Raw genomic sequence first — 13,208 nt, 5'->3', positions numbered from 1 at the left:
CCTTCAGTTATTCAGTTACAGCTGCAGTAAATTAGTCAAATGTGTTATGTGTAGATAAACAACGCTCTCTTCTCTTGTTGCAGAAATTTGTTTTTAAAAAGGATGGGATTTCCCTACAGCTACATTTTTCAAACCAAGCATTAAATATAATAAGACTTTTAATTAAAAAATATAAGATGAATAATGAGCATCACATAGAAAAGTTTCCATTCAATTTCATTTTGAACAATCAAAATGAAAAGGAGAGATCAATAATTCAACACACATTCTGACACCCGAAGAAGGCTCCACAGCAGAAATGTTGTATTTCTTTTCTTCTCTTTTCAGCATAGAATAAACCTTTACTTGTTCCTTTGTATTCTACAGACATTATAATTATATAGCAAGATTGAAGATTAGTTTAAAAAATATTTTCTCTGATAGTTGTATAAACAATACATTTATAAATATATTGGTAATGCATTATTTGAATGTTGCAGAATAATATCTTCATATTTCCTTCATACCAGTTACACATGATGTAATAATCACATTTTTTGCTTTATAGAGACATGTGCAAATGACATATAACATGCATATCACACAATGCAGAGTGAATGTCACATGCATTGTACCAAGCACTGTAAAAGATGTTGAAACAAATCTCACAACCTGTTATGCGCACACTTTATTGTGTCATTTGTACATATCCCTATAAAATATTAATATGTGATTATAATTTCTAGCATTTATGAAATAATTATGAAGCTATTATGCAGCAACATTCACATAAAGAGTTACCAAAATACAGTCTTTGACCTACCACTATTAGGTGTTACGTTCCTAAACCTGCTACACCTTGTAAGATTGAGTGCTTGGGTGAAGCTCCACAAGCAGTTTTCATTTCTCCAAACAATTTCATCACCTTTGATTTATAGTTCCTACTGTAGGCAGCCAAGGTATCCATGGTACTAAGAAATATTAAAGCACAGTCTCACAATATAAATGCACAATATATTTTGTAATAGACTACAAAATATAAAAAAAGATTTAAAAGAAAATGAACAATCAAAATGTGTCTTTAGTTTGATACTTTGCAATTTACTAAAAGAAAAATATATGTTTACATTACCGCTCAAATATAAGAAACGTAGCTAGTGTACCTAAGGTATACTGATGCTATTAAACATTTTCAATATTTGACAGAGTCATATCAGTCATATAAATGTATTTGTTAAACACTGAAGTAGCAACTCTATGACAAAATACTTAGAAATATGAACAATCTGTTTAATTTAAATAATAGGATTACAATGAAATTATAGGACTGCAAATAAAATTAATTTTTTAAAAGTTTTTCAACTTTGTTCCCACAGCACATCAATAATTCATGGATTTAATAATGGATTTTAATATGTTTGAATGCGCTATTAAAAACAGCTATTTCTTATGGCACTTTCTGGTATTTTGTTTACTTCAGTATAAATGTGAAACTGAAGCCTGCCTAACCTCTGTTAATACTAAGGAAAGAACAGATTTTAGCCTCTTACCTTGGGTTTTTTCCGCAGGTTGGGTGAAAGTTTGAGACTGGTGACGTACCCCCGGTCATCCCCCACAATGATGATGGGATGGACCGGGTTAAACTCAATATGTGTCAGCTTGGTCTTCTTCTTGGCCACAACAGGTTGCTCACAGATGGCCTCATATTTATTAATGCTCAGGTCAAACACATGAACCTGGAACAAAAAACACAGCCTGCTCACCACAATTCTCCTGTGGTAAAAACAAGAAGGTAAAATAACATACTGAAAGCGACTTCGACAAAAAAAAGGCACACAACAGGCAAATTGACACAAGGGGCTCAGAACACGCACACTGTCTAACCCATTTTACAATATTTTCATAGACTCAGTTAAATTAATTTGCTGTTATACAGATATGCTGGCTATCTTGCAATGTACTTTCCCACTGGTTAAATTTGCTCTAAGCAGATAAAGAAGCATACCAGTCTACAATATTTTGCTAATTTAAATTCCTTTCCTCTATGGGTCTATTGAGTCATTGTAGGCCTTTTAATTTACTCTTTATCAGAATGTGGTAAAGTCTGCATCAGAAATATTAGTTGACTAATAAGAAGATAAGAAAGATTTGCAAACACGAGGTGGTCATTAAGACCATCAAGCTGATCTGGATTTTTATTTGCAACAAATAGATTTCATGATCTCTTCTGCTGCTTCCTGAAAGAAGCATTCATATATTTTTTTTTATTTTTGTCTCTATCAACATAGCTGGGCTGGATAGTTTGCTTTATCTTTTTTGTCTCCTGTTTTCATTTTCCCATTCTCTTGTTTGAAATGCACATCAGATTAGTTTCCACTTATTTCTAATGGTTCATCTTTCCCTGTTGGTTCTGAAAAAATCCATAAGGTTGATTTTTGTTAATGCCTTTGAAGACTTTGAATATTTAAACAACGTTCAATTCTTTAGTTTGATGTGATACTCTTGTATTTTGAAGTCCTACATTTTCAATGTATTGAAATGTATTGAATGTATTTTATTATTGAATTATTGAATGTATGTGAAATGTATTTTCAATTTATTGAAAATGTCTTCTTTTGTTGACTTGCCTTAAATTTCAATTAATGTTCACCACAAGTAAATAGCGGACACGTGCTATATTTACTTCTCACTATGCTCTTGCATCTGTTACCGAACTTTTCCACCTCTGGTGGAAACCTAAGGAGCTTTATGCCATTGCATGTGTTATTTCAGCTATATGAAGTCCATTGACTTTTTCCCACCCTCTTGTCTCATTTCCCTTTCAAATGTCAAAATCTCCCATTAACAAAACAAGCTCAAGCTTTCTAATAACAGAATTTATCACTGAGAAAGAAAATTAAAATCTTAGTCATCTTCGTTGGTGTCATTTATTGGTTCATATACTGTACTTAGAATACAGCACACTCTATGTGTCAGGAATTAAATTTTGTATCCTGTTTGAAGGCAAATTCCTTGCCTCCATGCTCATGACGATTCCTGTACCTCTCCCATGTACAGCATGTACAGAGCCCACTAAGCATATTATTGTTGTTCCTCTAGATGTTACCACAACTTTCTTTCAGTCTTACTACACACACTCCTAGGATGTTAGTTTTCTGTATGTCTACCTCTCTCACTACCATTTTTCTTACACTGCTTAAAGTACCTATATTCCAAGTGGCAATCAAAGTATTTTTTGGCCATTTGAATTGCGAATACCGAGTGGGTGACTTCCAGACGTCTTTCACTTTTTACCATCATAATTGCACCTGCAATTGATTTATGTTCATAGTTTCTGTAGCTCAAAAGGATTGTATAGTGATAAGAAAATCATCAACCAACCCTTATCCATTTAGGTTTGGCTCAGGACCACATCCTGCAGAGATCTACTATAATCTAGCCAATGCTAAAAAAGCCTTAAGTACTTGATAGCATCAAGTGGATAGCATCAACCATGGATGCATGGGTTGTGGAGGGTTAAAACAGCCATGTGAAATTAAGGCTAGGGAACACTGTACACACTGTATCAGTGGTTAGTGCCTCTGGTAATTTCTATCACTTACACAGTCATATTCCCTTTGAAAGCCTCTATTTATCACAGCAGTATGTTCTAAGCTCATACCGTAACCATTAATTAAGTTGTTTGATTTCCTCCATTCATTCTCAACATTTTAAAAAGCAGTGATGCAACTGACTCCCAGGGTCTGGAAATTAAAATAATGGAAAACATCTGTCTCATGTAAGAGGGTCAATCAAAATTCCACAAAAGTTGCCTTTACTGTATGTTGTTTTAATCACTGCTTATTTCTCCCACAAAACGATTTGTACCACAATAACCACAACATGTTGACCAAGACTACAAAGTGGTATATATTCAAGTAGATAGAACGAAGGCAACACTTAATAACAGAAAAACAAACACTTAATGATGATAGTTACCGAGAGCAATTTTCTGAGAATTGGGAATGAACAAACACTCTTGTACTGTACTTAGGGCTTTTGTTAAATGTCACATTAAAAGGACAGAGCACAGGAAGATTAAAGGTCATGTTGTTAAAAATGACACTCCGGCTGTTTCCAGCACCAAACTAGCCGGATAGACCAAATGACCACCTCTCCATTTCTTATGATGGTGTATTTCTTTTTAAACCTTAAATATTCTGAAATAAGGCTATACAGACAAGATTTATACAGTTTATGGACACAAAACTTAATCAGGTCTACAGAGATTTCACAGTAATGTACAAACCGTCCATGATCTAGATACTAGTATGAAATTCACAGCCACATTTAACTAATCTACACATATCTTATGGCTTACTTCAATCTCCTTTACTTAGATTTACTGAAGCAATGCAACACTGTATGATATGAAATTATTAAATAGGACCTAGTGAGCTCTATGTTTAAGATTAAAATTCCAAAAATTAGTGTTACGCTTTTTAGCTGGTGCATTTTGCATAATTCAGCAGCTGTCAACTCTGAATAACAGAATAATTCAGGTAAGTAATGTTACTGTAACTGTAAGTAATGTGTTCATCACTGGAGAACATTAAAGTGATTACATATTATTTATTTCAGTATACAGTACATATTGCATACATTCTAAATAAAAAACACTTTTTCAAATCACTTTTTTTGATTAAAGAAATCTCTCCCCATTCTTAGTAAAACTGTACTCATTGACAGTAAAAGCAGCAGCTTTACCTATTCTTTTGTTTTTATGGAGGTGCTGGATTCACAGGTTTAAAATGTACACTCCAAGGAGATAATGGTACTTAAAAATGTTTCAGGATCTATCTTCTGTTCAGCAAGAGTTCAGCTGAGATATGTGGGAATCAATTTGAAATAATTAGATAATATGTTCATCACTCCAACATTCTAATAAATTCCAATAATTAGGTTATCCAGGAGACAAGGAAGATGAAAATCAGGTCATAACCAGGGCAAAGCTCCAAAAGAAGAGTATAAATAAACACAGTGGAAATTTTGGATTCCAGCTGGGGGTACCAGAAACAATGCACATATACACAATTAAACCTGACTGGTTCACAAATTAACAGCAAGACAGATGGTGAATTTCATTTTTAAATTATTCTCACTGTGGGAGAAGAAGATTCCTGTACAGTAGAATGCTTTGAAAGGTGTATACAGGAGGTATACTCAAAGAGACAAAAAAGCATAAATCAGCATAAAATACGTTATTTATATGAGTTTTAAAATTCTTACTAAAGTGCATTTAATCTTTTTTATTGCACTAAACTTTGGGAAGATGTTTAATGATGCATTTATGCAACTACAGTAATACTAGTTATATTTATCCATATCAAAGACAAGGATAAAGACAAGAAAATAATTTAAACCATTTTGTGGTACAGTACATAACTATGAAATACAAATTCAGATTTATCGTTATTAAGGTGGTCATGACAACACTGCATCTTTGACTGGCATCAGAAACATATTCAGTGTTATTAGTAAATTATTTGGCTGACACTTTTGTCCAAAGCAACGTACATTTGCACTCTTTAATACAGCTGGGTAGTTTTATCTGGAATAATTCAGTACAAGGGTACAAGGGTATGACATCAATGTACCTGAGATGTGAGCCCACAAGCTTCCAGTTATGAGTTCAGAACCCCAGCCACTGCTCCCTAACCCTGTCGTGTTATTCTCTGACCTGAAGTTGTTGTTTCAAAGCATATTAAAAATGTTCAATATTTACTTTCGGCAAATATGATCACTTCATAGTATTTCCAGTCTATTTGTGGTAGCTGATCTATGTATTATCAGAAAACTACATACTCCCAGCTGGCGTGACAGCTATCCGAAGCCTATCACAGAAGCACACTGTGAGGACATCCTGGGATGCCGGTACATTACTGGGAATGTGACAAGCATCCACAGAACATTTATAGACACTAATTTAACAAGCATTTGGAAGTTGGAAGTAAACTGGAGCACCTGGAGAAAACCCATGCAGACACAAGTAGAATATACAAACTCCCCACAGAAAGCACCTCAGTTTGGAATCAAAGCAAGGGCCCAAGAGCTGTGAGCAGCATTATCCTCCATGTCACAATATCACCCTAATGTATCTGTTCTTTATCTTCATGTTCTTTTCACTGATTAAACATAGGTCAAATTCATGGTAGTTTTAAACAGTTTTTGTATTATTTATTCTTTGTCTTCCTAGATGACTCCTCAAAAACGTGAATATGGTCCTCAAAGATTCATGCAGGGTTTAGAATATTCCCTTCCATTTGCATGAACACACATGATGGCTAGCCCTGGCTCTATACAGTAGCTCTGTGATTGCTCACTACTGCGTTATCCTGCACCTATACATGATCAGTTAATGAAAATAACTGTTCTTCCTGAGTTAGGCAGGGCCTGTACAAGGTTTACATTATGGTGTCAGCCTTGAAAGAAGAAACCACTGGATGTGTTTGAAAGTCTCTTTCCAGACTGACTCTAACCAGCTTTTGTACATCAGAGAATGAAACACACCTGGCATGTTTGATGGAATTCCACATATGGTACAGCAGTTCTTTGTCTCATGTTCCTGAAGCTAAAAATGTATTTTCCATAAAGTTTTGTGCAGAATTACACATTTTCTATACTGCAAGTCTGAAACACATACAGTATACTGTACATCTTTGCATCTTCTCTGCATTTTTCTTTACTCTTATTTTAGAAACATTACATTATTTCCATGGTAGATAAATTACAGTACACAAAATATGTACTGAATAAATACACAGAATACTTTCTCTGACTCCAGTTATATTCAGCAAAATCAGGAAAAATCAGTATTTGTTGTGTAAGTACACTAATACCAACCGTTCTTGGCACTAATTACCTAATATATCCTATGAAAATGTAAGTATCAGCAATGTTTCTTTGTGTATTTTGTGTCAGGTAAGTTAATTGGGATATACTGCTGTGAATAACTATTTAATCAAAATCAATGTCAAGCAGCTATGATCGGTTATCCAACAACAGAAAAAAATAGTTATTATAAATCAAACTATATTCTTTTCTCCTTAATACACACATTGACTTTCATCTTCTTTATTTTTATTTTGCAATTGCTTAAATGTGAACTACTATAAGATTATTTTTGACAGATTGGGGAGAGCTTAGAATAGATAATGATTATCCAAGAGGAGTCAGTACATAATAGTGATGCTCTAGAACTCATCTGATTGGTCTCTTAACCATTGGTTTCTAAACCAGTTTTTATTACTTGGTTGATTATATATGCTGTCATGGATAGGAAAATAAATTTATTGTTGCTTAACACACACTTACTGAGCTTTTAAATGAAGCCATGCAATGTTTATGCCATGAATACTGAGCTTTTAAATGAAGTAAAGCAAAGCTTATGCAATGAAGCAAAGTAAAGCTTATGCAATGAATAACAAAGATACAATATACATACTGTATATACATACTGTACAAACATGATCCTTGGCAGGTATGACATCAGTTTTTATTTATACTGTATGCTGATGACCCTCAAATTTATGTTTGCATGAAATTTAATATTGATTAAGAGCAGTCTTCTCCCAGTGAACTCTAAAAAGACAAACCCTACCTTTGTTTGACTGTTGAGGGTTTTGGAATGAGCTACTCAGGCTTGGAAATTCAGGTATGTTTTTTTATTTGAGCCGTGCATTTGAACCTCATGGTCCTCATGGTGGTGTTTTTTTTAATCTAATAGCATTGTATAAAAGTTTTTGCATACTTCTATATTTATATATTATTTATATATAGAGAGAGAGTTGGTTATTGTAATGCACTGCTTGTTGGAGTATCAAAACACATTTAAAAAGGTTGTATCATATTCTGACAACAACTGCTCAGATCTTAAGTAAAACTAAAATCCATGAGTATATTCCACCTGTTCTAGTTTTCGTGTAATGACTCCCCACAGATTTTAGAATAAAATTCAACATAAGCAACTTACATTTAAGGGCTTGAACAGTTTGGCTCCTTAGTCAGCCAGCTGTTAACTACCTACAGTACATGTTTTTTGCACTATTTGAACTTTGGCCTTCTTTAGTTTCCGAAAAGAGTCTCTAGAACACTAGAAAACCATGCTTTTTGATCACCTGCTTCAAGGAAGAGGAATGATCTCCCAGTTTATATTAGTCAGCACTTTCAAATCCTTGAAATCTTCAGTGAGAGTCTTAAATAATTTTTATTATCATTTTTATTACTCTGATTTTAGGTTCTCTTTGATTTCCTGTATGATTTACCTGACTATATTGTTTTATTGTAATCCTTGAGATGATGCACAATGAAAGGTGTTACTTTTGTTAAATGCTATACAAATTGAGCTTTTTGGGTATTATTATCAACAATCGGTTTGGCACAGAAAAATGATGGATGTGCTGCCAACAAAGTTTCTGTTAAGCTCTATATCTCACAAGAATTTTCTGATGAACACACAGTTAAATCTTTTTTTATGAAATCTTGATTTTGAAGTCTTAATTTTCTTAGAAGGGGGTCTGTTTTTTAAAAGGTGATACATGATGTTTAAATATCATGAGAATCCTTCACTCAGGCTTGCATTATTATTATGCTTTTTATTTCTTGTAATGTTTTGTGCCACTCAAGTTTCCATACATTTCAAAAACCGCACAGACTGCAACTTAACTGTATATGTTCTGAATATGTTTTGTAATTGTTTTCTTAATCTCTGCAACAGTACATAATTTTCTAACTCTTCTGCTGTTGATAATTATAGCAGAATTTGAAGATAAAACCACAGTTTCTTTAAAGCTATGTTTTGTAAAATGTTTAGAACAAAAGTCTTATTGGTTTTTATGTGTGCACATGCAAGTATACTGTATATGCAGCACACAAAAAAAAGATCCACTGGACTTTCTAGCCCACATATCAGAACTAACAAAATTCTGTCTGACAAGTTTCAGACAGCAATGAAAAAGAAGAATGGTACCTGAATAAACAAATTCTGAGAGAAAGAGCTGAGTGGAAAAAAAAACACCTGTACAAATCAAACTTTATGACAAAATGCCCAAAACATGTGACGCTAACATTGCTTATTGCAAATAGTTTGATTCAAAATGTTTCCGAAACATGCTCTAATGTGATCTGAGAGAGGGTAATAAAGTATTTACAATTTAAGAATGGTATCATATCTTAGTTGTATTATAGTGGAACAATTCAGTGTCTCCATAATTAAAATGTATTTAGAAAGAGTATGTACTAAATTATAGTTTTGATTGTTAGTATGCATATACAGTGCATTTAAAACAGACTTGGTTTATTAAAGTGCTTTTTTGATGCACAATTATATGACAGTTTGAATCTATTGCAACAAAAACAATCAGATTACAAGCAGAATCAAATTTAATTGATGATTTCCTGTTTCAATTTGTATTTTATGTGTATTTCCTTGAGGTTAATTTGTTTAATCTTCTGCATTACATGCAGATTATTAAACCAAACTATGAAAACAAGTAAGACTTGTTCTGAATTTGTATCCTCTTTCAAAGAATGAGCTTGAAATCAAACACAAAACAACAAAAAAAAACAATGAAAACATTGAAAATCTAAAATAATTAGTACATTTTTATGCAAAACAAATTCTGTAAAATAACTAAAGCACAAATCTCTTACTTTTCAATGGAAATTTACAGCTACATAGCTAGATATTAAAACCAGCTTTGATGACGATGCTTACTAATTAAATACAAAATATTATTAAATGAAATGTTAAAATATTAAAATATTGCTAAAATATTTTCTCATGTAAGGAATTTGCTCCTTACACAAAACCTTAGTATAAACCAAAAAGTTATTTGAAATGTACCTAATGCCTACCAGCTTGCTAAATAAATAAAAAATAGTCACTGTGCAATAAGGACATTTTTGCCATTGCCTCTTTGCATCAACTCAAGACTCATAAGGAGTCTTCATCTGTCTTAAACAGCAGTGAAATTTTTACTTGTAGTGCTAAGAAAGTGTATAGAATATCAGGAGAGAATGTGAAACTTACAATAATTGAATTATGTTAAGAACATTCATGAAGACTCAATACGGAGCAAATGATCCAAATGTCCTTTTCTGAGTATACAGTAGAAATGCATTAAAACAGAGAAAAGAGATCCCTGCTAATTCCCCTACCTTGCCATCTGTAGTTACAGCAGCAAATACAGTGGATGAATATGGTGACCAGGCCACATCTCCAACTGCTGAATTCAGGTCAAAAGTGAACATTGGGGTGCTGAAGAAAAACGAGACAGTGTTAAAGATGAAAGGATGGTTGTCTGACCACGTTGTCAATGCTGATAATCTAGCTTCATTTAAGAAACAACTGGATGAGACCTCTGGATCAATTAATAATAATAATAAGAAGAAGAAGAAACTTTATTTTATATAGCGCCTTTAAAGGTGGCTTCTTAAAGTGCTTTATTAGCTACAAATTAGCTACTAAAATAAAACAAACATGTTAGACGTGCTAAAAGGCCTCCTCTCATTCCTATGAGACCTTAAGAACAGTTACAAATTAATGTTCTCATGACAAAGGGATTCAATTTCTCTGAGAATATACTTCCTTAGGGGCTGGTAAGAGCTGGCAATGAAGAACGCTAAAGAAAATGTGCTCAAAGGAAGAGAGAAAAAGACTGAATTATATTCAAGACATAAGATGTGACTATACTGTAGGTATTAAAATATTTTAGCATTGTTTCATGGGCTATTGTTCTCAAGGCTCCAACTGGCACTCAAGACTCCTAAAATCTGCTATACAGGCTCCTGTACAGCTGTATATAGCTGTATGGTATTATACACTATATATATATTAATGTTTCTATTAATCATAAATCTCAGTAATAAATTATTGGATATATACCACTCCTTACTTTGACCAGGAGGGGACGTTCTACTAATGAATTACAGTTAGGTCTCGAAATCTGCATTTTAGGTCTCTTAATCTGCATGTTTTTGGTTTGGTTTTGTATATGCTACATGCTGGAAAGTAGTGAATAGTGTTTTGTTGACACACAGGCATCTGGGTAATCTTTCACTCAGTGTTCTTCATCTCCCATTGTCTCACACTAAATAAATCTATAACAAGTCTTCATTATTTTATTCTGATTATATTGTAGGAAGTCAATAAAACCCTAAAAGAAAGTTTTTGTGTAAAAAAGCAAAAATATTATATGTATAACATTATAAATTAAACCTTGTTAAAGTAATTAAAAAAACTAAAAACAAAACTGTCAACCTTAATATTAAAAAAATAGAATTATTAAATGAAACAGTCTGAAATAAATAATTAACTGATCAACTGAAAACCTAAATAAGCATAACAAATATTTGTATTGTTGTACTGTGACATACAAGAATATATTAGAAATGGTACTTAAAAGGCTCACAGAGTAAAAGGACCAAAGACAATTGTGTAGTTTAGATGTATCTGTGGGCACATTTTCCACACCATTTACCACCCACCACTAATAACAGTCTTTCCTTCACATTTTGCATAAGCATTAACAAATGTTTAGGTTAAAAATGACTTTTAGTACAACCATTTAAAAATCTTATATAAATAAATATGAGCAATTGTTTTTATTTGGGAGTTCAGCCCTGTGGCTAAGAGTGGGCCTGGGATACCTTTACTTGCATTCTTACGGGGAATTAGTATTTAATTTATGCGCTTAATCTACACAGCATTTTTTAGAAACACATCTACCAAATAACTGAGAACTATTGTACCTACGTTGGTCACACCAAACAGCCAATATGCACCAGCTACCCCACTACACAGCTTATACAGTAGAGAACTCACAAACTGCTTCACCAATTGAAAATGTGGAAGGCCTGTATCAAACTGGGTACTTGCGGTTAAAGCAGGTCAGAATATGAACGAATTGGCAACTTGTGGGTTGAGTGCAGGTTGATTTATATTGACTTGTGGTAAATGAATATATTTAATGGAGTCTACATCCAAGAATGCAGCTCAGTCTTTCTTGTCAGTACATGACAAAGAAGGGCAAGATTCGTATTACCCATCTGAACAGAAGAGAACAAGAGTAATTAATCAGAAGCCCTCTTTAGAACATTTGTATTAGACAAGCATTAAAGAAAAGGATCAAATCTGACAGCCTTTCCTACTGAGACATAAATGCCACACAAGTCACTAAATAGCAAATATTAAATTTTAAAAATCTGTCTTGTTGAATAAACATTTTCTGACTGACTCAACAGTACAGCAGAAACAAAATGTTAGAACAAGAGTGCTCTCTGTTGGTGGTTCTGGGTAGTACAGCGACTAAATAAGCTTGACTGCATCTTTTCAAGTGTGATTCAATATGGCAGATCTCTGCTAATGAATAACAGCCACAATAATTATGAACTGCCAATCCATTAGAACCTGTTTCCAGTGTCTTTCTGGAATTGTGATTAGGGCAGAAGATATGGTCTATGGGAAGCCTCAGAAACACTACTGGTAGTAAAAGCATTTCTTTAAGGCCAGGAAGTGCAAGGGCCCTTGCATGTTTAATCTGATCCATTATCTAATGTTTATTGTTTCTATCTGTTTTACCAGAAGTCAGTATATACTTTCTCTATTGCACTTTTTCATACTGAGCCTGTAATTTCATTCAACTTGATATGGATCACAAATGACACATTGGTCATTGATCACTGAATAAGAAGATGTGTATTTCTGCAGTACACAATGCAAATTAAATTCCTCTTATTGGCAGCTGAACAACAAAAAGGAACAAAATATACTAAGCGGTACTGCCATAGACCTAAGCATGAATGGTAGGTACATGTACTGTATATACATGTACATAAATAAATAGAATTTACATCATACTGTACATAGATATACAGATACTGTATACTGTACATACTGAGTTTAAATGAGGTATTTTTCTGCAACTCACTGACTTTTGGTGAACGTGCCTTTTCTGTCACTGCTCCAGTATTGTGGAATGACCTTCCTCAGACTTTACAAGAGATGTCTTTAACTCTCTTCAAATATAAATTTAAAACTTACCTTTTTACCAAGTCTATGTCTGATTGCCTACAGTCAATCTGTAAAAACCTGTATGCCTTTGTTTTTTCATTTACTTTTATTGTACTTTTTTAGTCTTTTTCTTTATTCATGGTGTACAGTGTCCTATTGTTGTTGTTGTTGTTATTAT

The 13,208-nt window shown here is 33.3% G+C and overlaps 1 protein-coding gene across 1 annotated transcript in view; it reads right to left on the bottom strand.

Moving 5' to 3' along the window:
* Positions 1–13,208, bottom strand: part of LOC148837336 (dynein intermediate chain 2, ciliary-like) — a 49,716-nt gene that overhangs the window by 5,999 nt on the left and 30,509 nt on the right. The window contains exons 18-19 of the mRNA XM_088910472.1: positions 10,177–10,276; positions 1,530–1,715 (exon numbers count right to left, since the gene is read on the bottom strand). Of these exons, the coding sequence (XP_088766598.1) occupies positions 1,530–1,715; positions 10,177–10,276 (286 nt within the window). The remainder of the gene's footprint in view (positions 1–1,529; positions 1,716–10,176; positions 10,277–13,208) is intronic.

The sequence above is a fragment of the Atractosteus spatula genome, chromosome 3 (genome assembly GCF_055471065.1).
Source record: "Atractosteus spatula isolate fAtrSpa1 chromosome 3, fAtrSpa1.hap1, whole genome shotgun sequence".
NCBI classification, from domain to species: domain Eukaryota; kingdom Metazoa; phylum Chordata; class Actinopteri; order Semionotiformes; family Lepisosteidae; genus Atractosteus; species Atractosteus spatula.
This window is presented reverse-complemented; position numbering and strand designations above follow the sequence as displayed.